Source organism: Diadema antillarum, unplaced genomic scaffold, assembly GCF_040938485.1.
Source record: "Diadema antillarum isolate AM-2024a unplaced genomic scaffold, OU_Dant_1.0 seq00000182_RagTag, whole genome shotgun sequence".
Classification (NCBI taxonomy): Eukaryota; Metazoa; Echinodermata; class Echinoidea; order Diadematoida; family Diadematidae; genus Diadema; species Diadema antillarum.
Window position 1 is genome coordinate 1872792 of NW_027271249.1, and position 20787 is coordinate 1893578.

General features: G+C 39.5%; 1 protein-coding gene across 1 annotated transcript in view; it reads right to left on the reverse strand.

Annotated features, from left to right (window-relative positions):
* Window positions 1-1132: 1132 nt before the first annotated feature.
* LOC139728529 (uncharacterized) overlaps window positions 1133-20787 on the reverse strand; it is a 78455-nt gene continuing 58800 nt past the window's right edge. The window contains exons 24-28 of the mRNA XM_071639465.1: window positions 14354-20701; window positions 8322-8402; window positions 7165-7233; window positions 4785-4922; window positions 1133-1141 (exon numbers count right to left, since the gene is read on the reverse strand). Coding sequence (XP_071495566.1) covers window positions 1133-1141; window positions 4785-4922; window positions 7165-7233; window positions 8322-8402; window positions 14354-20701 — 6645 coding nt within the window. The remainder of the gene's footprint in view (window positions 1142-4784; window positions 4923-7164; window positions 7234-8321; window positions 8403-14353; window positions 20702-20787) is intronic.

Sequence of the window (20787 nt, forward strand, 5' to 3'; positions counted from 1 at the left end):
TTTCAAATTTATCCTGACAACGGAAGAATGCAACTGCCATCCCCACTTTCTTCATATTTCATTCACCACCAGGAGTTGGACTGTTTTTCAGTCTTTTTGTTTCAGTTTTTTTTTTTTTCAACTGAGAAATAAATATATGTAACTATGTGTATGTGTTTATGTGTGTATGCAATGTGTCTATATGCATCAGAGTGTGTATGTTCATATGATGCAGATACCTGTGTACATGGAACAATGTAGGTGTGTGTGTACACTTGTATGTATACAGTCAAACCTGCCTTTGCGGCCATCTGTCTGTAGTGGCCACCTGTCGTATATGGCCACTGATAAAAAATGCCAAGAGAAAAATGTCATGTTAAAAACCCTTTATCTACAGCAGCAACCTGCCTATACAATGTAATAATCACTTAACCCGTTGAGGACGGTTTGATATTGCCACAACACGCATTTCCCATAGACGCTTGCCCGAGTATACTCGGAACTCATCCTTAACGGGTTAATGTTTCACCTCCATTGGGTGGCCGTTATAGACAGGTTTGACTGTGTATACAAAGAGGTACACATTGTACCATGTATGTAGGCTTGTACAGTGTATAATGACTGTATGCATACATGTACGTTTAAATGAAACTCATTTTCTAGATTTTGAATCATGTTACACCAGAGGGGGGTCATCCACATTTCCAGGCCCCAACAGGCTTGGTGCATATTGTTTAGTCTAGAGTATATCTCGCAAAAGTCACACCAATAACTGCTGCATTGCTATTGGAAAGTTTCTGATAATTGAGACCTTAAGAAATAAAGAAGAAATCCTCACTGGTCTGCTTGAGGAAATTGGTTCACGAGCCACGAACCCAACAGAGCCAAAGCTGAGGCCGGATATATCTTCTCTCTCCTCCGCCACCTTTCTGCTCTTCTGCAAAATCAAAACACCAATATTCATTTGTTGTATTACCAGTGTACATGAAAGCATTTCTTCAAAATGCAGTTATCTCATAACAATCAATCTACTTCGCTCACATATATTATACATGTACACACCTAGATACACACATATGACACTTGATATAAACTTTCATTCACTGCATAACAACTACACTGTTGAATATGTCTGAAAAGATACAGATTATAATTATGCTGTCTGTAGGGAAAGGATATGACAATTAACAGAGATGCTCACAAAATGATTTTGGAGAATATCTTTAAAAATATTTTGCCATGCCTGGAAATTTCATGTACATGTAGATACCATTTGTGTACCAAAAAGAAAGATATAATCATATATTTTGCATTATTATTACAGTTATCACAGGAAATAAAACGGGGATAGATAGCTAGAAAGATGTATGTAACTGGTATATGAAAAATTATATAATACTGCAATAGGAAAGATAGAGAAAGACAGATGAGTTGAAAGATTGAAAGAGAACTAGAGGGAGAGAGAAATAGATAAAAGAGATAGAGAGCACGGGGAATGTAGCTTTTACATTCAATTCAATTCAAAAATTCTTTTTATATTTCAAAAGAACACAAGTGAGCATGGTTTGCAAATAAGATGACTAAAGATAGAAATCCATCAATAATTGTTTTCCTTTAAATTCAAATATATGTGTGCTAAATATGAAGCCTACGGTTAAAACATGTTCAGCATAAAAATGGAAGGCGTGCCTACAAAATCTGTAAAACACCATCAATCTGTTGATATATGAATACACATTTACATGTGTATGTGCTATGCATGTATGCAATGCATGTATCAGAGTTTGTATGTTTGTATGATGTAGATAAAATTCTGCTTAAGAGAAAAGTCATGTTAAAAACAGTCTTGTCTATAGCAGCCACCTGTCTATAATAACCACTCAATGTTTCACCTAATCTCCATTGGGTGGGTGCTATAGACAGGTTTGACTGTGTATACAAGGAGGTACACATTGTATGTAGATTTGTACAGTGTAAATGACTGTATGCATGTACGTTTAAATGAAACTCGTCATTTTCTGGATTTTGAATCATGTTACACCAGTGAATGCTCAAAGTTCATGACAAATGTATGTTAAGAGAGGGGTCATCCACATTCCCAGGCCCCAACAGGCTTGGTGCAACTGCACATTGTTTAATTCAGAGTATATCTCTCACAAGACACGCCAATAACTACTGCATTGCTATTAGAAAGTTTCTGATAACTGAGACAGTTAAAAAAGATAAATTTATATATCTCACTGGCATGATGCTTGCAATTGGTGGAGCTGAAACGACTGAGAGCATTTTTCTCTGCTGCAAAATCAAAACACCGATATTCATTTGTTGTATTAAAAGTGTACATGAAAGCAATTCTACAATGCAGTCACTGTAAAAGTTGAAATTTTTGTGGTGTTGTAATTTTCGTGCATTACGCGCAACCAGAAACTAGCGCGAAAATAAAAGCACGCGAATATCTTTGCGTGCAACATGTTTCAGTAGTTGATGTCTTGATTCCACAGAATTAAAAACATGCGAAACTCTTTTTACCAGGCCAAGCGCAAAAAATTAGTCACGAGAAAATATCCACTTTTACAGTATTCCGTAATAATCGATCAACTATTGTATACGCCAAATATTTCACAAGGTTTTTTTTTCGTGAATTTCGCGAGTCAGGTGCTATTCGCGAAATTAAAGACACGTGAAAACATTGACTCTGATAACGCTGTGAATGTGACATATGCATATACTTTCCTCCCTTTGGTATAAAACTCCACAATCGCAAATTTAACACCTCGTGAAATCGTCGGGAAATTCTGATTCGTGAAATATATGGCGTTTACAGTATGCTTGTATCTACAATACATACCCACATACACACATATGACACTTGACATATATTCATTCACTGCCTAACTACAGTAAATTTATATATATACATACATTGTATGTCTGAAAAAGAGACAGACTATATGCTGTCTGTTGGGAAAGGATATGACAATTAACAAGGATGCTCACAAAATGATTTTGAAGAATATCATTAAAAATATTTTGCTATGCCTGGAAATTTCATGTAGATACCATTTGTGTACCAAAAAGAAAGATATAATCATTATACAGTATTTGCATTATTATTACAGTCATCACAGAAATCAAAATGGGAATACATAGCTAGAAAGACAGGTACAGTTGAACCTCTCGTATCCGGACAAGTCGGGACCGGGGCTCATCCGGATAAGGGATTTGGCCGGATACGGGAGACTCAATGCTTTATACATGTACATATACATACACATGTACTGATGTAGCCCATTGTAGTACCACATGTAGTAACGTGTATACTGCAACCTTTTCATTGTTACATTTGGGGATGTTTGGGGATGTTAAAATGTCTGAAGGTAAGCAATTTGGAAGGAAATTTGATGTAATGTATGTCAATCATGTTGGAAGTAATATGTAATTCGTGTGTGTTTGTGTAGGAGTTCTCAAGGAGTTGGGAATCCCTCTTTCCTAAAAAAGCATGGGGAGATTGTGTCCGTATAATAGAGAGATCCGGATAAAGGGGGGCCAGATAAGAGAGGTTCAACTGTAACTGGTATATGAAAAATTATATAACATTGAACATGGAAAGATAGAAAAAGATAGATGAGTTGAAAGATTAAAAGAGAACTAAAGGGAGAGAGAAATAGACAGATAAAAGAGATAGAGAGCAAGGGGAATGTAGCTTTTACATTTCATTCAATTCAAAATTTCTTTTCATATTTCAAAAGAACACAAGTGAGCATGGTTTGCGAATGAGACGACTTAAGAGTGAAATCCATCAATAATCATTTTCCTCTTAATTCAAATACATACCATGAATATGAAGGCTAAGTTTGAAACATGTTCAGCATAAAAATGGAGGGGGTGCCTACAACATCTCTAAGATATCATGGATCTGATGTGTGAAATGATCTCCCTAATCATCTGAAGCAATTTACAATTTTTGAAACTGTTTCATTATCCACCAGATATTGGGCTGTTTTTCAGCCTTTTTGTTCATCTGTATTTTTTTTTTCAGTTGAGATATAAATACATATCTATATATGTGTGTGTGTTATGAACGTATGTAATGTATCAATGTATCAGAGTGTGTATGTTTGTATGATGCAGATAAAATTCTGCCAAGAGAAAAGTCATGTTAAAAAACCCTGTCTATAGCAACCACCTGTCTATAATAACCACTTAATTTTTCATCCCCATTGGGTGGCCGCTATAAATAGACAGAATTGACTGATATGCGAAGAGGTATAGTACCGGTAAGTACATTATTGTATGTACTGTATGCATGACTGTATGCATATGATGTCTGTATTGATACACTGTTATTTTCATGTACAGATATTTTCGCGAATGAGGAGGTCATAGATATTTTCGCGAGATGTTGTTTTCGCGAATTGACGCCAACGCTAACATAAATGTGTTATTACCCTAGCGCATGGAGACATTTTTGCATGTTGTTAAATTTGTGATCCAACTGAGATTCGTGAAATTTAAACCCTTGCGAAAATAACAACTTATACAGTAATGAGTATGCATAAATGAGACTCTTATTTTCTGGATTTTGAATCATGTAACACCTGGTTTGTCCAGTGAATGCTCACAGTTCATGACAAATGTATGTTAAGAGAACAGTCATCACCCATTCCCAGTCCCCCCAACAGACTCGGTGCATATCGTTTCTTTAGAGTATATCTCTCACCACACACACCAAAAAATACTGCATTAATGCTGGAAAGTGTCTGATATTTGAACCAAGACCGTAAGAAATAAAGAAAAATCCTCACTGATCTGACTCTTGCAATCGGTTCATCGGCCACGAGTTCATTTGCCACGGATCCATCGGCCACGGGTTCATCGTCCATGAACCCAAAGCTGAGGCCGAATAGATCTTCCGTCTCCTCCTCCTCCTCCTTTCTGCTCTGCTGCAAAATCAAAACACCAATATTCATTTATTGTATTACAAGCGTACATGAAAGTGTTTCCTATGATGTACATACCATTTGTGAACCAAAGAGAAAAATTTGTTCATATCAATTTTTGCATTGTTACCACAGAAATTAAAATGGGGATAGGTTGATAGAAAGACAGGTAACTGGTATAATTATGAAAAAATACATAAAATTGTAAATGGAAAGAGATAGATAGATAAATTGCAAGACTGAAAGAGAGCTAGAGGGAGAGAGAAATAGACAGATGAAAGAGATAGAGAGCAAGGGAAAAGTAGCTTTTACATTCAATTCAATTCAATTCAAAATTTCTTTTCATATTTCAAAAAGAGACAAGTGAGCATGCATCTGTTGCACAAGCACTTTTTGGGTGCATGAAGGCTTGCTGTTTGTACCGAGTGCATGAATTCTAATTTCCACAATTTAAGCGCACAAACACCTTGCTACATATGCAAGTACAGTGCAGAGATGACTTCAAAGTCTAGCAGAAGAATTCCTATTTGTTTTTTCAGTTTATTCCTCCAGGTAACGGTTATACAAATGTAGATGGCAATAATCATTTTGGACGGCTTTAATTCAAGGAATACCAGGAAATATTGCACTCATTTGGGCCAATGTTTCCTGGTATCCCATTCATTGCTATCTAATATAACATAGTTGCCTAGGAATGCTTTTCCTAACATGCAATGTTTATGTTCTATATGATAACTGTGGCAGAAAACAGTAATCCTTGGGAGGGTCACATAGTGGTATACTGTAAAAGTGGATATTTTTGCACGAGCAATTTTTTTTAGCAGTTGGTGGGTTAAGATGGATTTCACATGTTTTTAATTCCTCGGATGCCAGATATTAACTACTGAACATATGGCATGCAAAAATATTTGTGTGCTTTAATTTTCATGCTAGCTTTTGGTTGCGCAAAATGCTAAAAAATGTCCACTCTTACAGTACATGGCAAGAGTGTGATATTGAATCAAATAAACATCCCTGCACAGTTCACATGAAGCAAATCTCATGTTCTTTGTGAGTGCCAGCGTGACAATCCTGTGAAGCAAATCTTAGGTGTTTCATATGAGTGCCAGAGTGAAATTTTGTCAACAACACAGCAAAGTACATCACAGCTCACATATTTGAATACCACATCATATCACCTTAGGAAGAATCAGTCATCAATGACATTTGCACAAAAATGATTTCATCCTTGTTGGAGCAGCTAACAATTTAAGTTTTTGGGAGTTTGTCACTCAAAGTTCCACCTACATTGACTCCCACCACTTTTCCTGCACCCAACGAGACACCTCTACTATGATCGGCACTTAAAGGGGACCTTCGGATGATTTTCAGACTTTTACATTTGAACAATTATAAATTACTTATACTGAGTACAGAGTTGCAGAACTTACAGTGATTAGGATGAGGAATAAGAATGTTTTCAAAATTTATAACAAATTGCAATGAACAAGAACGATGACATGGCAGCCTCACCATAAGAATGCATGAGTTGGGGCTCAAGGAAGCAGAAGAAAAGAATAAGGCATGCATAGATTCTTCACAGGTGAACTTGTTCAGCAGGAGGTATTGTAACGGAATTACACTGGTACACTTCTGAAATATGTGAGGCTCTGATGTCATCAGCACTGTTCAGTGTAATGTGTTTAAGATTTTTAGTTTATTGGTTTCTCTGGTCTAGGACCAAAATAAATTCCATGAATCTATACATGGAGCTTTCGATTTAAGTACTACATTGTATGTGATGTGAAATTATGAAAATCATCTGAAAATGCCCCTTTAATGACTTCTTCGTCTTCAGCATGAAGACCATCTGCCATACAGAAGCAAATTGGGCCACAAGCGAGAATTTGGTAAAGATGTAGCGATTCATTTTTTTATGAAACCAATGAAAATCAAAAAGCAGCATAATCTGGAAAATCTGATAAAAAAAAGGGACAAATGATATGATTTCACAGCCATCTGAGAGTCATGATTGTTATGGTACACTCTAGATAGCTGTCGGAGCTGCATGGATCCGAATTCACATACTCTGGAAGACAGAAAACTTGCCAGTGCACATCAGGGATCAACCATGGGCCATGAAAACATCATTCACGACCAAATCATCTTCATCAGTTGGAATCAACCTTTAAACATCTTGCTATAGGGAGTATAGGTACAGCTGTATCTGCCTACATGGACCATATAATCATGTGAACTGTCTCACCCTCGCACTTGTTGTAAACCGCATGGACACAGGTGGCTTGAAGCTCCTATCACGATCTTTGACTACATTCTATATGGAAATTGGAGAGGAAATGATAAAGAGAGATGGTGCAGGTTGCCAAAATTACACTAACGGTGATCTGTGGATGCATCTAAATCAAAGGTACAGCCTATTAGCAAATGAATACACTGGTTTAAATACAATGTCTGAATTAATCATACATTTCTACAATGTGCAGTGACAATGACAACACAGCTCCAAATGTATGTTTCTACAATACAATATGCACACATGTTTTATACAGTATACACACACACACTGACTTCAAGTTATGTCTCATGCATCTCATGCACTATTCATTGTAAGCATATATATATATCTATATCTATCTTTCTATCTGTCTGTCTGTGATATATATATACTCACATACATACACACACACACACACACAAACACACAGAGCTTGCTCTTCATATCTTATATTTTGTAATTATTGTATAAACCATTTTGCTGGCAAACGCTATGTATTGTATCTTCCTATCTCTGCACTCCTGTGCATCATGAAGGGGGCATGCACTGCATTCTGTGACAAAACTATCAAAATAGTGTTGTTTTTTTTTAAATCAATGAATCAACAAAGTCCTAAAGAATGAACATTTGTTGCATCCCCTTCATTTCAAAACTGTGTTCCAAAGAGGTACAAGTGTAGATTTCAATGACATCGACGCCATATTCTCGACTTTTGCAGAGTTTCTTGCAGCACACTTCACCTACACAAACTCTCACCATTCTAACTCTTGTGACAGTCGTTGGCTAGTTGTTCACCAAGTATCAATAATGGTTCATAACATAATGTGATGTGTTCCATGGCAGGCACTGCATTTTTGAAAAGTGGCAGCCCTATTTATATATCTAGTGCCACTTCCAGGTGTAATTAGCTGATAAGCCAAAAAAACAAAACAAAACAAAACAAACAAACAAACAAACATACACACATAATCAATGGTTAAGTGGCTGACAAGCAAAAAAATAAAATAAAAAAAAAGGTTTACTGCACATTTTTGGTGTGGCTACAGGGTTTTGAATAACTGGCAAGCAAAAAAAAAAAGGATTAACAATATTTGTCTACATAGACCATATAAGTAAGACCGTCTTACTGCGTTCATAGAATCTGATGCAAATGCCACAGGTTCAGCTCGTTTGAAGCTGCAGGATAGGGGAACAGCCTTGTCTTTAGTCTGCATTGGACATCACAGGGAAATAAAAGGTGAAGAATGATAGTGCTGGTTGTAGAGGTAAAAGAAACTGTGATCTGCAATAAGCATCTCAATTGGAAGTGCCATCTACTGGTGGATACATGTTATCAACACAAGGCCCGCATCAACTATATCTATTCAATACAACAGTAGTTGCATTTGTGACACTGCATCACAAAACCAACAGAAAGCCGCCAGACATGGATTTTCAGTTCAGGGCAGATTCTAAAAGAGTAGACTCTAAGCTTTAAAATGAGATATAACTAAATTCAAATGGACTCTCTTAACCTATTTAAATATTGGAAAGAAAGGACACACTCTGGAAAAGTGTGAACTGAGAAAACAGGTTCCGTAGTGCAGGGTCTATTCAAGCGCTTAATCTGTACTAAGCCACACTAGCTGTGGGATGAATGGAACTAAAAACAGGATATTGATCATCGGAGCAACAACAATGAAGGGATAATCAGATTAAGCTGAAATTGAGCATGCTTCATTAGCACATTCTGTAAATGATTAATTATGCCACGTTTCAAAACTGTAGCATCACTCTTTCCAAAGTTATTGGAGTTGAAAGTGAAGAGTATGGACAGGGTCTTTAAGAAATGAAAAGAGGGTTCTATGAGAAACACCTAATCACACTATTCCACCAAAAAGTGTTTGAGAAAAACTGCTGAAAACACTAGTTCCTGTTTGTTTAATGATCCTAAACTTTAACATAATGTAAAAGATTTGTTCTTTCAGAAAATATGAAAAACTCAGATTGATTTGGTTGACCAAGTTCACCTATTTTCAGTCCTCACACAAAATCACTGCTTGCGACTTTTTGTTCGATCACATTTGACAACACACACAATAGCTCAAAATCAGTGCACATTTTTGTGTGTATACATTTACGCATATTTATGTATGTAGAGTAAAACTAGAAATTTTCCTGCCCAAGGAGCCAAGACTCATGACAGTAAAATGAATGCAAAAGTTTTTGTCTGAACAATGAAAATGCACTTGGGCTAATTGCAGGTACAATTGTACGCATTTGTAATGCATATATACTGTGAAAGTGGACATTTTTGCGGTGTTGAAATTTTCGCGCATTTCGCGCAACCACAAACTAGCGCGAAAATAAAAGCACATGAATATTTTTGCTTGCCATTTGTTCCTGTACTTAGTGTCTTGATTCTGCGGAATTAAAAACACGCGAAACTCTTCTCATCCGGCCAAGTGCAAAAAAATTAGTTGCGTAAAATATCCACTTTTACAGTAATCTGTACATATGGTAATGAACACAAGATTATAACCTGTGGTGTACATATATCAATACATATATTTACATCTACACAGTGAATGGTGTATTTATAGCAAGATTTGTGAATGGTCAAATAGACATGCGCCATTCATTACCGCTACTTTTGCTATAGTGCACTGTCAGACAGAATAGAAAATCCTGTGTTATACAATAGGAAAGCTGTGTAGACTTGCACCCATATAAACTGCATACTGTTTGCATCCTGTGCTCTTCGAGCAAAGTAATGAGAATTCTTTGCGTCCCAAGAGACATAATGTTATGTAGGCCAGTGTAGGCTCTACAGTATGTCCCAAAAAAATTGCCATCAGAATTTCGCATTGATAATACCCAATATGATTAAATTGTCTAAATGCTACTTCAGGGTCTTTTTTGTAGAAAACCCCATTCAATTTGGTTAAGCGGTCACAGAGAAATGTGGATTGTTGTAAAGCATGTCATGAGTCTGATTCTTCCAAGTTTAGCACTTGGATGCTCTTGTGTGTGAACACAATAGAAAGAAGTTGGAGGGAAGAGATTCCTGACATGCTCTATAAAATTCCTCATTTCTCTTTGACCACTGAAGCAAATCAAATGGGGTTTTCTCTAAAATGTGAGCAACGAGTTATAGTTTCGTACCCTGAAGTTGTATTTGGATTGATTCACTATTTTTAAAGTTATTATTGCTAAGGGTCCCATTGTAATTTTTTTTTTTTTTTTTGGGGGGGGGGGGGGGACATACAGTATACTGTTTATGAGGCACTCAGTAGTCATGCCTCTCCTGCTGGTATCTCCATATTGTTACTTTCAAGACTTGTGTACAATGCTCTTTCACTGCAAAGGCAAGAATTACTTTCTGTAGAGTGTGTTTTGTACTTTTCTGCAATTCTCTGTTTTGCAGCCTTCCACAAAAAGAACTCGGTAAACTGCAACGTCTTCAGAATTGTGATTAGATTACTTACTCTCACAAAGAAAAAAACAAATACTACCCCAATACTTTGGTCCCTACACTGGCTCCCTGTAGAAAAACATATCAACTTCAAGATTCTTCTTCTTCTTCCTGTCTACCGTACTTTGCACAAATTTGCCCCTGCCTACTCTCGAAATACTCTTCATCTTCACCAACCACCATGAAATCTCCATTCATCGAACTTGCAAAAATTAAAGATACCTCAAATCAAGCATAGTTGGGGGATTGTGTTTTTTCATACATGGGCCCAAAACTTTGGAATAGCCTTCCAAAATCTCTTTGACAAGCAATCTTCTATTGATGCTTTTAAAAATAACCTCAAGACCTACCTTTTCAATTTAAATTAACAATTGTTTACCTGTAAAGTATATTGTTTGTTTATTGTTCTTATATCTTCTGTGATACTCTGTTGTAATGTGATCCATATGTACTCTGTTCTACAGCACCATGAGTATCTTTTTAGGTAGAATGAGCACTTTTTAAGAGTCTCTCTATTATTATTATTATTATTATCATCATCATCATCACTGTTATTATCATTATCATTATTATCCACACCACAACAAGCATGCTATCAAGATTTGTACTGCTACACAGGAGGAACTTACCGTAGAAAACCCCATCACGCCACCCGTCTTTAATTCATGTAGAGATTTGCCCATTGGATGACAGAAGGAAAAATTACATGAAAAAAAAAAGATAGGATGTTAGAAAGCTTCAAACGAATCTGAATTTAGGAATTTCTCCATTCCTTAATTACTGCAACTGATTGAAAAATTGCCTTTCCTCAACGTAAATAAGCAATGCCATTGATTAATCAGATTATTATGATTTTTAACATGATGGCTACACAGTGCTTGCTCGATAATCAGAAAGTATAGCGTGAACCCTGCTTAGTACCAACACAATTTAATGTAACAATTTTTTACATGCTATTTTCACCACTTAGTTGAATATTGGTATATATCTTACTTAAAAAACACTTCCATCAATGTCTACATATGATGAGTAAATGCTTAGAAATAATCACATGGACTTCATTGGAAGGACTTTTGCAGCGTGCTTCCTTAATAATGAAGACAGTTACAATGAAATTCCTGTTAAAACAAAGAGAATATTCAGGTCCCAAAATGTTCATCTGTGCGTCTTTACATAATTAACTGCTTGGCTAGAACTACAATGTACATTTTGATATACCCTGTAACAAAAGAAAACTGCTAGTCCCAAAGACTGATGGTACATGTAAGCCATACACACAAGAAAAACAAAAACAAAAACTTTTGAATGCCAAGATTGTTAATTTGCACTGTCACAGTAAGGAAAGAAACAAATTAATGTTAGGGGTGATTGTTATCGTCAGAAGAGAAAACATGCTGTCAAACAAAACAAGTAAAAAGCACACTCAAGTTTAAAAATCAAGGCAGTTATATCCTACTACATACTATAGAAGAGTTGGTGGAATGTTTTTTGAAGATAGGGGGTGCACTACCTATATAAGAATGGGAACAGGAAATGTTGATCCATTTTCAAGGGGGGGGGGGGCGGTAGGCAAAATTTGGAGAATATGTGTGAGGAAGCAAAGCAACCAAGCCCGAGGGAGGGGGTGTAGGAGTGGGTATCCCTCCTCTCATACTAAGGATTTGCATTTCTAGGACTGAAATTCTATGACTTCATGCAAACTTTGGGTGCAATGTTCTAGAAATGGGTTCCATAAAAAATGTTAGAAAAAGTAGGCCCGCATGTTCAGGGAAATTTGAATGCCTAAATAGTCCAGAATTTGTGTCTTCACTGTATGCAAAGCCAATGATGGTGGACCGAGCGGGACAGAGGGTGTGGGAGGAGGGTTTTAGAAAAATGAAATTAGGAATCTAGGGGGCTCTGTGAGGAAATCTCAGAGAGTAGAGTGGCCATACAGTGAGTTGGATGAATTTGGTGGGGGCAAGGGTGATTTATTTAGTCATGCTGGAAAATGGATTGAGAGCTATGAGGGTGTGCATAGAGAAAACAGAATTTGGGAGAGAAGTACAGACGGACTGGATGCTGTGGCTTACGTGTGATAAGAGCTCAATGTGCCATGCTATAACATATTGAGTGTGGCGAATCTTTGCAGAGCGCGACTATTTGCCCGGATTAAGATGGCATGTGGCTTCTTAAATTTGCACAGCTCAGTTGCACACACGGAGTAGGTAGTGCTTCTTCCTCAACCTCTTTTGTTACAATATATATGTCGATACTTCTATGGTCGTAACTCACTAAAGAAGGAATATTTGCCAGTCGACACCCTGGGGCTCAAGCATAGTGTGTGACAAAAATGTAAATTATGACCAATTCATCATCTTCATCAGTTGGAATTAACCTTCATATAGGGGGATATGGGAATATGGTGTGGGGATTGTGTATGCCTAAACAGACCCTACAATCATATGTGAAGTGTACTCACCCTTGGTGCTGATCTACGGGCCATGCGAGGAGCTGCAGCTGAGAACCCTGCCATGAGAGCAGTCTTTCCTTTTTCCTGAATTATAAATTTTTTTTTTTTTGGGGGGGGGGTAGAGAGACAACAAAGAGAAAGGCAGGTCGCAAAGATTAAAAAACACTGTGATCTGTAAAAGCATCTAAATTGGAAGAACGATCTTTGGTGGACACAGTGTAATGGAACAGTGTAGGAATTAACCACTTCATATTAGTGCATGGCGACATAGCTAGAGATAAGTTTGTGTCTGTATGAATGTGTATGTGTGTATGTATGTGTGTACACATTTACATGCAAATACAATATGTAGACACTGATTTTGAACTATATTGTAATATGCACTCCTTTTTTTGTATGCATATAAGCACGTGCATATACTCATGTACAAGGTTCAACACTAGCAGCGGCCAGGTGGCCCGGGCCACCAAAAATAGATGTTGGGGCGCCACTATATCACAAACTGTATGTTTGGGCCCATTGGGCCACAAAAAAGAAAATAAACTGTGAGTATGTGGATTATTTTTATGTGTTTTTCTCATCAAGAATAGGGGAGAATAAGTTGCAGCTCAGTGCTTGTTAACTGCACACATTTCATGTAGCTGCCAAACGGCCAGGGTTGCCAGATCGCTTGTAGACTTCATAGTCAAATTCAGTCTAATTCATTTTTCATCGATAACCACATAACCAAAAAAGTGTCTTGAATTTAGGCCTATGGTATTCTATTTAATCAAGAATAATCATAAGAATATAAATATGCTTGTACGACTTATCTCTCTCTCCCCATATATGTACAGGGTATATATATAATTTGCACTGTCATGGTATGGTTAGAATCAAATGTTAGTAGTGATTGTTATGGGGCAAAGAGAAACAAGCCGTTTAGTGCATGTATTCAAGCACAGCCAGTCAAAAACATGCTGAAATTATTCAAGGTATTCATTTCCTACATGTTGTACCTGAAGTTTTCCAGCGTATTTTACATGCGGAACATCTTCAGTACAATGCCATGCCATGCCATTGTATGCCATTATGAATAACGTGCACATGGAATCATGGATTCCTATGAGTGGAAATAAGCAGAAGTGAGCATATCCCATTTGAATGAAGAAGGAAGATAAATTATGTCTTGAAAGTCGAACTGTGTGACTTCCATGCACGCAAACCAAACCAAACCAAAAAATAGACATGCATATTCCCTGATGTGCTTTTACCTGTGACGCAGCAAGTTTACCAGTCTTACAAGTCCTGGCACTGCTGCTTGGTGAACTTTGGGAAGAAGCCTGGTCTTGCTCTCTATGCTGACTGTTTGAAGCAGATCCTGTGGGTTCATGTTTGTGGATGGGATTGACCTCAAACGTGGTCTGACAAGCTTGATCCTTGAGCACCTTGGGAAAAACACACCCAGTGGAGAACAGAGTGTTGACACCTCCTGTCTCAGTGTTGCTGCTGGCAACTTTGGTCGTCTGCTCATGTTTACCAAGAGGTCCTCCAAAACTGGACCCCCAGGGTGACGGGATGGATGCTGCTGAGACGTGAGGGTCACTTTTCGACAAGTAGAACAGCCGTTGCTCCTCATAGCTGTATGGAAGGTCTGTAAGATCCTCTGTTTTGTGAGATCTGGGTTCAGCACCTGACAATGACTCTACCTGCTCACGTTTATTTGGTCCTCCAAAGCTGGACCCCCAAGGTGATGGGACGGCTGTTGCTGAGACTGGAGGGCATATCCTGGACAAGTAGAACAGCCGTTGCTCCTCATAACTACATGGAACGTCTGTAAGACTGCCACTTTCTTCAGATCTGGGTTCATTGTCTGTCAATGACTTTCCCTGTTGGTTGAAGTGTGATGACATATGGCGATCTACAAATGGAGTCGACCATCTTGGCAATGGAGTCTTATGTGGCTGCAACCAAGATTCACTACGACCACACAAACATGTCTGAAACCCAAATGAAAGCTGCTGATTTGGTCCAGACCATGGCTGAAATCCTGTCTGAGGACTTCTCTCACAGTTGTATCGTATAGGTTGGCCTAGATGGTTGTCTAAGCTTGATGGCCTATCTAGCTGAGCTCCAAACAGAGAGAAAGAACCTCCTGGAGACCCAAACAAAGACTGGCTCACTGAATTCCCCTCATATCCAGAACAGAACAGGGATCCAGCTGGCTTTAATCCACTTGGCTTGAACCTGAATGCAGTTGGACTGCTTAATTCAGTTTGACCGTCAGGTTTGGATGGAAACCCAGTTGGTTTAGATGGAAATACATTTGGACTGCTATGCTTAAACCCAAACACAGCTTGATTGCTTTGCTCCAGCCCATGATGATGAGGTTTAAAAGAAAAGCCAGTTTGACTGCAAGGTTGAGAAGTGGAATCTATTGATTTATATCCAAATGCATTTTTACTGCTAGGCCCAAATGCAAAACTACTTGGCTGAGACCCAAATCCAGTTGTTGGGTTGGCTCCAAATACATTCTGATTGCTTGCTTCTGATTCAGAAGTTGTTGGTTTGGATCCAAACAAATTCCCACTGCTTGCCTCTGACCCAAAAGTTGTTGGTTTGGCTCCAAATAGATTCTGAGTGTTTGTCTCAGACCCAAAAGTTGTTGGTTTGGCTCCAAATAAATTTTGAGTGTTTGTCTCCGACCAAAAAGGGGTTGGTTTGGCTCCAAATAGATTCTGAGTGCTTGTCTCTGACCCAAAAGCTGTTGGTTTGCCTCCAAAAACATTCCGATTGCTTCCTTCTGACCCAAAAGTTGTTGGTTTGGATCCAAAAAGATTCTGAGCACTTGACTCTGATCCCAAAGTTGTTGGTTTGGAGCCAAATAGATTCTGAGTGTTTGTCTCTGACCCAAAAGTTGTTGGTTTGGATCCAAATAGATTCTGCGAGTTTGTCTCAGACCCAAAAGCTGTTGATTTGCCTCCAAAAACGTTCTGATTGCTTACTTCTGACTCAAAAGCTGTTGGTTTGGATGCAAATAGATTCTGAGTACTTGTTTCAGACCCCAAAGTTGTTGGTTTGGATCCAAATACATTCTGATTGCTTGCTTCTGACCAAAAAGTTGTTGGTTTGGATCCAAATAGACTCTGAGTGCCTGTCTCTGACCCAAAAGCTGTTGCTTTGGCTCCAAGTACATTCTGATTGCTCACTTCTGACCCAAAAGTTGTTGATTTGGATGCAAATACATTCTGAGAGTTCGGCTCTGACGCAAAAGCTGTTGGTTTGGCTCCAAATACATTCTGATCGCTTGCTTCTGACCCAAAAGTTGTTGATTTGGATCCAAATAGATTCTGATCGCTTGCTTCTGAACCAAAAGTTGTTGGTTTGGATCCACATAGATTCTGAGTGTTTGTCTCTGACCCAAAACCTGTTGGTTTGGCTCCAAATACATTCTGATTGCTCACTTCTGACCCAAAAGTTGTTGATTTGGATGAAAATACATTCTGAGAGTTTGGCTCTGATGCAAAAACTGTTGGTTTGGAACCAAATACATTCTGATTGCTTGCTTCTGACCCCAAAATTGTTGGTTTGGATCCAAATAGATTCTGAGTGTTTGTCTCAGACCTAAAAGCTGTCACTTTGGCTCCAAATACATTCTGATTGCTTGTTTCAGACCCCAAAGTTGTTGGTTTGGATCCAAATACATTCTGATTGCTTGCTTCTGACCAAAAAGTTGTTGGTTTGGATCCAAATAGACTCTGAGTGCCTGTCTCTGACCCAAAAGCTGTTGCTTTGGCTCCAAGTACATTCTGATTGCTCACTTCTGACCCAAAAGTTGTTGATTTGGATGCAAATACATTCTGAGAGTTCGGCTCTGACGCAAAAGCTGTTGGTTTGGCTCCAAATACATTCTGATCGCTTGCTTCTGACCCCAAAGTTGTTGATTTGGATCCAAATAGATTCTGATCGCTTGCTTCTGAACCAAAAGTTGTTGGTTTGGATCCAAATAGATTCTGAGTGTTTGTCTCTGACCCAAATCCTGTTGGTTTGGCTCCAAATACATTCTGATTGCCTTCTTCTGGCTCAAAAGTTGTTGATTTGGATCCAAATAGATTCTGATCGCTTGCTTCTGAACCAAAAGTTGTTGGTTTGGATCCACATAGATTCTGAGTGTTTGTCTCTGACCCAAAACCTGTTGGTTTGGCTCCAAATACATTCTGATTGCTCACTTCTGACCCAAAAGTTGTTGATTTGGATGAAAATACATTCTGAGAGTTTGGCTCTGATGCAAAAACTGTTGGTTTGGAACCAAATACATTCTGATTGCTTGCTTCTGACCAAGAAATTGTAGGTTTGGATCCAAATACATTCTGATTGCTTGCTTCTGACCCCAAAATTGTTGGTTTGGATCCAAATAGATTCTGAGTGTTTGTCTCAGACCTAAAATCTGTCACTTTGGCTCCAAATACATTCTGATTGCTTTCTTCTGACCAAAAAGTTGTTGGTTTGGATCCAAATAGATTCGGAGTGTTTGGCTCTGACGCAAAAGGGGTTGGTTTGGATCCAAATAGATTCTGACTACTTGCATCTGACCCAAAAGTTGTTGCTTTGGATCCAAATAGATTCTGAGTGACTGACTCTGAACCAAAAGCTGTTGGTTTGGCTCCAAATACATTCTGATTGCTTGCTTCTGACCAAGAAATTGTTGGTTTGGATCCAAATAGATTCTGAGTGCTTTGCTCTGACCTAAAAGGGGTTGGTTTGGATCCGATTAGATTCTGAGTGTTTGTCTCTGACCCAAAAGCTGTTGGTTTGGTTCCAAATAGATTCAGACTGCTTGCATCTGACCCAAACGTTGTCGGCTTGGATCCAAATAAATTCTGACTGTTTGCCTCTGACCCAAAAGTGGTTGGTTTTGATCCAAATACCTTCTGACTCTGTGCGTCTGACCCAAAACCAGTTGATTTGGATCCAAATAAATTCTGTCTGCTTCCTTCTGACCCAAAAGTTGTTTCTTTGGATCCAAATACATTCTGACTACTTGGCTCTGACCCAAAAGTTGTTGGTTTGGATCCAAATAAATTCTGACTGCTTGTCTCTGATTTAGAAGTTGTTGGTTTGATTCCGAGTAAATTCTGGGTGTTTGGCTCTGAGTCCAATGTTGTTGGTTTTGATCCTAATAAATTCTGACTGCTTGCTTCTGATCCAAAAGTTGTTTGGTTGGATCCAAAGATATTCTCACTGCTTGCCTCTGGCCAAGACTCCGTACTACTTGGCATAGATTCAAATCCAGTTTGACAGTTAAGCATTGGTCCCACACTACTTCGTTCGATTCCAAATAGTTTTTGACAGCTTGCCTCTGCCAAGAGACCAGTTGTTTTGGATCCAAATCTAGTTTGACTGGCAGGCTCAGACCCAAAATTGCTTGGCTTGGAACCAAATACAAGGCTGCTTGCTCTGTTGTGCTGTGCTGAGTCAGTGACAATTCCGTGCGATTCTACATTGTTTGCTCGAAGCAGGGCTGTGACATCTTGGTTCTTCAGATCACCTGTCCCATCAGCTCCTGTAAATTCTCCAAGAGCTCTTAATGCAACCTTAGATTCCACAGGTGTTTCCACACATATCTCTGTTTCTTTAATTGCTTCCCCATTTGTATTACAGGGCATTGTTGTCTCGACTTCAAAGCTTTGCTGTTGTGACACTGACTGATTGCTGCCGCCACATTCCACAGGTTCAAATGATGGGCATCCAGCTTGATTGTCACCAGCTTCCAGTGACATTGCAGGTGACCCAGAGAACAGAGAGACCTTTGTCGCGGTTGTGCAAAAGAGACCACTTGCATCATATGCTGATCTGTGGGCCAGGTCTACGGCTTGTGCTCTTTGCAGCTGTTGCTGCTGTTGATGAGATGCTTCTACAAATGTCCCAATAAGCTCCCTATTCTGATGGGCATTTGATTTACCAGTGTCCCCCATTTGCCCCTCAGAAATTGACCATTGAGGTTCATTGAGATAGGCATCTGTGGTCTGTTGAGGAGACATTGGTTGCAAAAGGATATCAGTCTCTGGCTTTAGCAGCAAGGTAGTTTTATCCATTCTCGCCACTGCAGGCCTCATACAAAGCCCATCAGCCGCAATACGACGTGTTGATAAGTCTCCCTGTCCCTCACCTAATGACAAATCACTGTCCCCAGACTTTTGTTGGCTGATACACACTAGCTCCTCAGTATTTGGTTCACGACTGATAATCCTAATCGTCGACTTGGATTTGTCAGATACAAGCCCGCACTTCACACTATCCTCACATCTCTCATTCTCATCACCATGCACCATGTTCCTTCCATTCCTGACTCCCAGAGAGCCCTCAACACCACTACCACTACCAGCATCACCCAATTCATCACTACTGTCAACATCTCCATAGACAATCTGAGTAGGGCAAGCAGGATCTCTTGCATGTAGGGCACTATACTCAGCAACTAACATGTTAGGACATGATTCTGAACTAACCTTTTGTGGTTGGGACTTCTTTGCTTCTACATGTAATTCTACCTTGCCTAGTGCTTCCGAGTGAAGAGTAATCCTTTTTTCCAGTGAGTGGAATTCAGTGGGTGCAGCTGGATCATAGCTTGGTGAAGTTGGTTCATAGCTTGGTGAAGTTGGCGAGTAGCTTGGCGAAGTTGGCGAGTAGCTTGGTGAAGTTCGCCGGAGGGATGTTAATCCTCTGATGGGAACTAACAAGTCATCATGCACCTTACTTACAGAGTCTCGCACTGGCCCATGTGCTCGAGGAAGAGGAGCAGGAGGAGGAGGAGGAGGAGGTGGGGCACCTGAATCTATTAGAAGCTGCTGATGCGGTACTTGTGATGCTGCCCATGGTGGATGTCCAGCACCGTATGTTGCTTTGGCATGCGGCTTTGGAGCACCAGAGGATGCACAATACTTGGATAGCATTAAACCACGAGACATGGCTCTGAGTGGTCGTGGGGCACCACGTGCCGATGGTGGCGGTGGTGGTGGTAGGCCTGCAGTCATGGGTAAGGCACCAGGTGGCGGTGGTGGTGGTAGGCTTGCAGCCATGGGTGGGGCACCCAGTGGTGGTGGTGGTGGTGGTAGGGTACAAGCCAATGGCAGGGCACCAGTTGGTGGTGGTGGTGGTAGGCTTGCACCCATGAGTGGGGCACCCAGTGGCTCTAGTTGTAATACGCTTTTGGGCGTGAGTGGGGCACCAGGTAGAGGTGGTGGTGGTCGGCTCTTACGCATGGGCGGTGTACCTGGTGGTGGCAGTGGTAGGCTTCCATGCATGGGTTTGGCACTAAATGAATGTCGAGCAATAAATGCCCGTTCGGCCTGTTCAGCTTTAGCTTTCTTTTGTTTTCTAGCGCTTTCAAGTACGGCACTGAGTTCGGAACTGGCAGCTTGAAGAGAACTGGATGATTGACGAGGTGCAGTTTGTTGGGCCTGAACTTCTTGATCAGTGTTTAAACTTCGTCTCCCTCTTATACGCTGGCTCATTTGAAGCATGGCAGAATCAAAACGACGCGTTTCTGGTGATGCTCCAGTCTCTGCAGACAGAGAACCTCCCACTCTTCTCTCCAAAGAATGCCCATACTGCCTGTCATACTGAAAGGTACAACATGGAAACAATAAACACATTAAATGAGTAATCTCCGGTACATAATGCTCCATATTTTCTATTTCCTATTTAG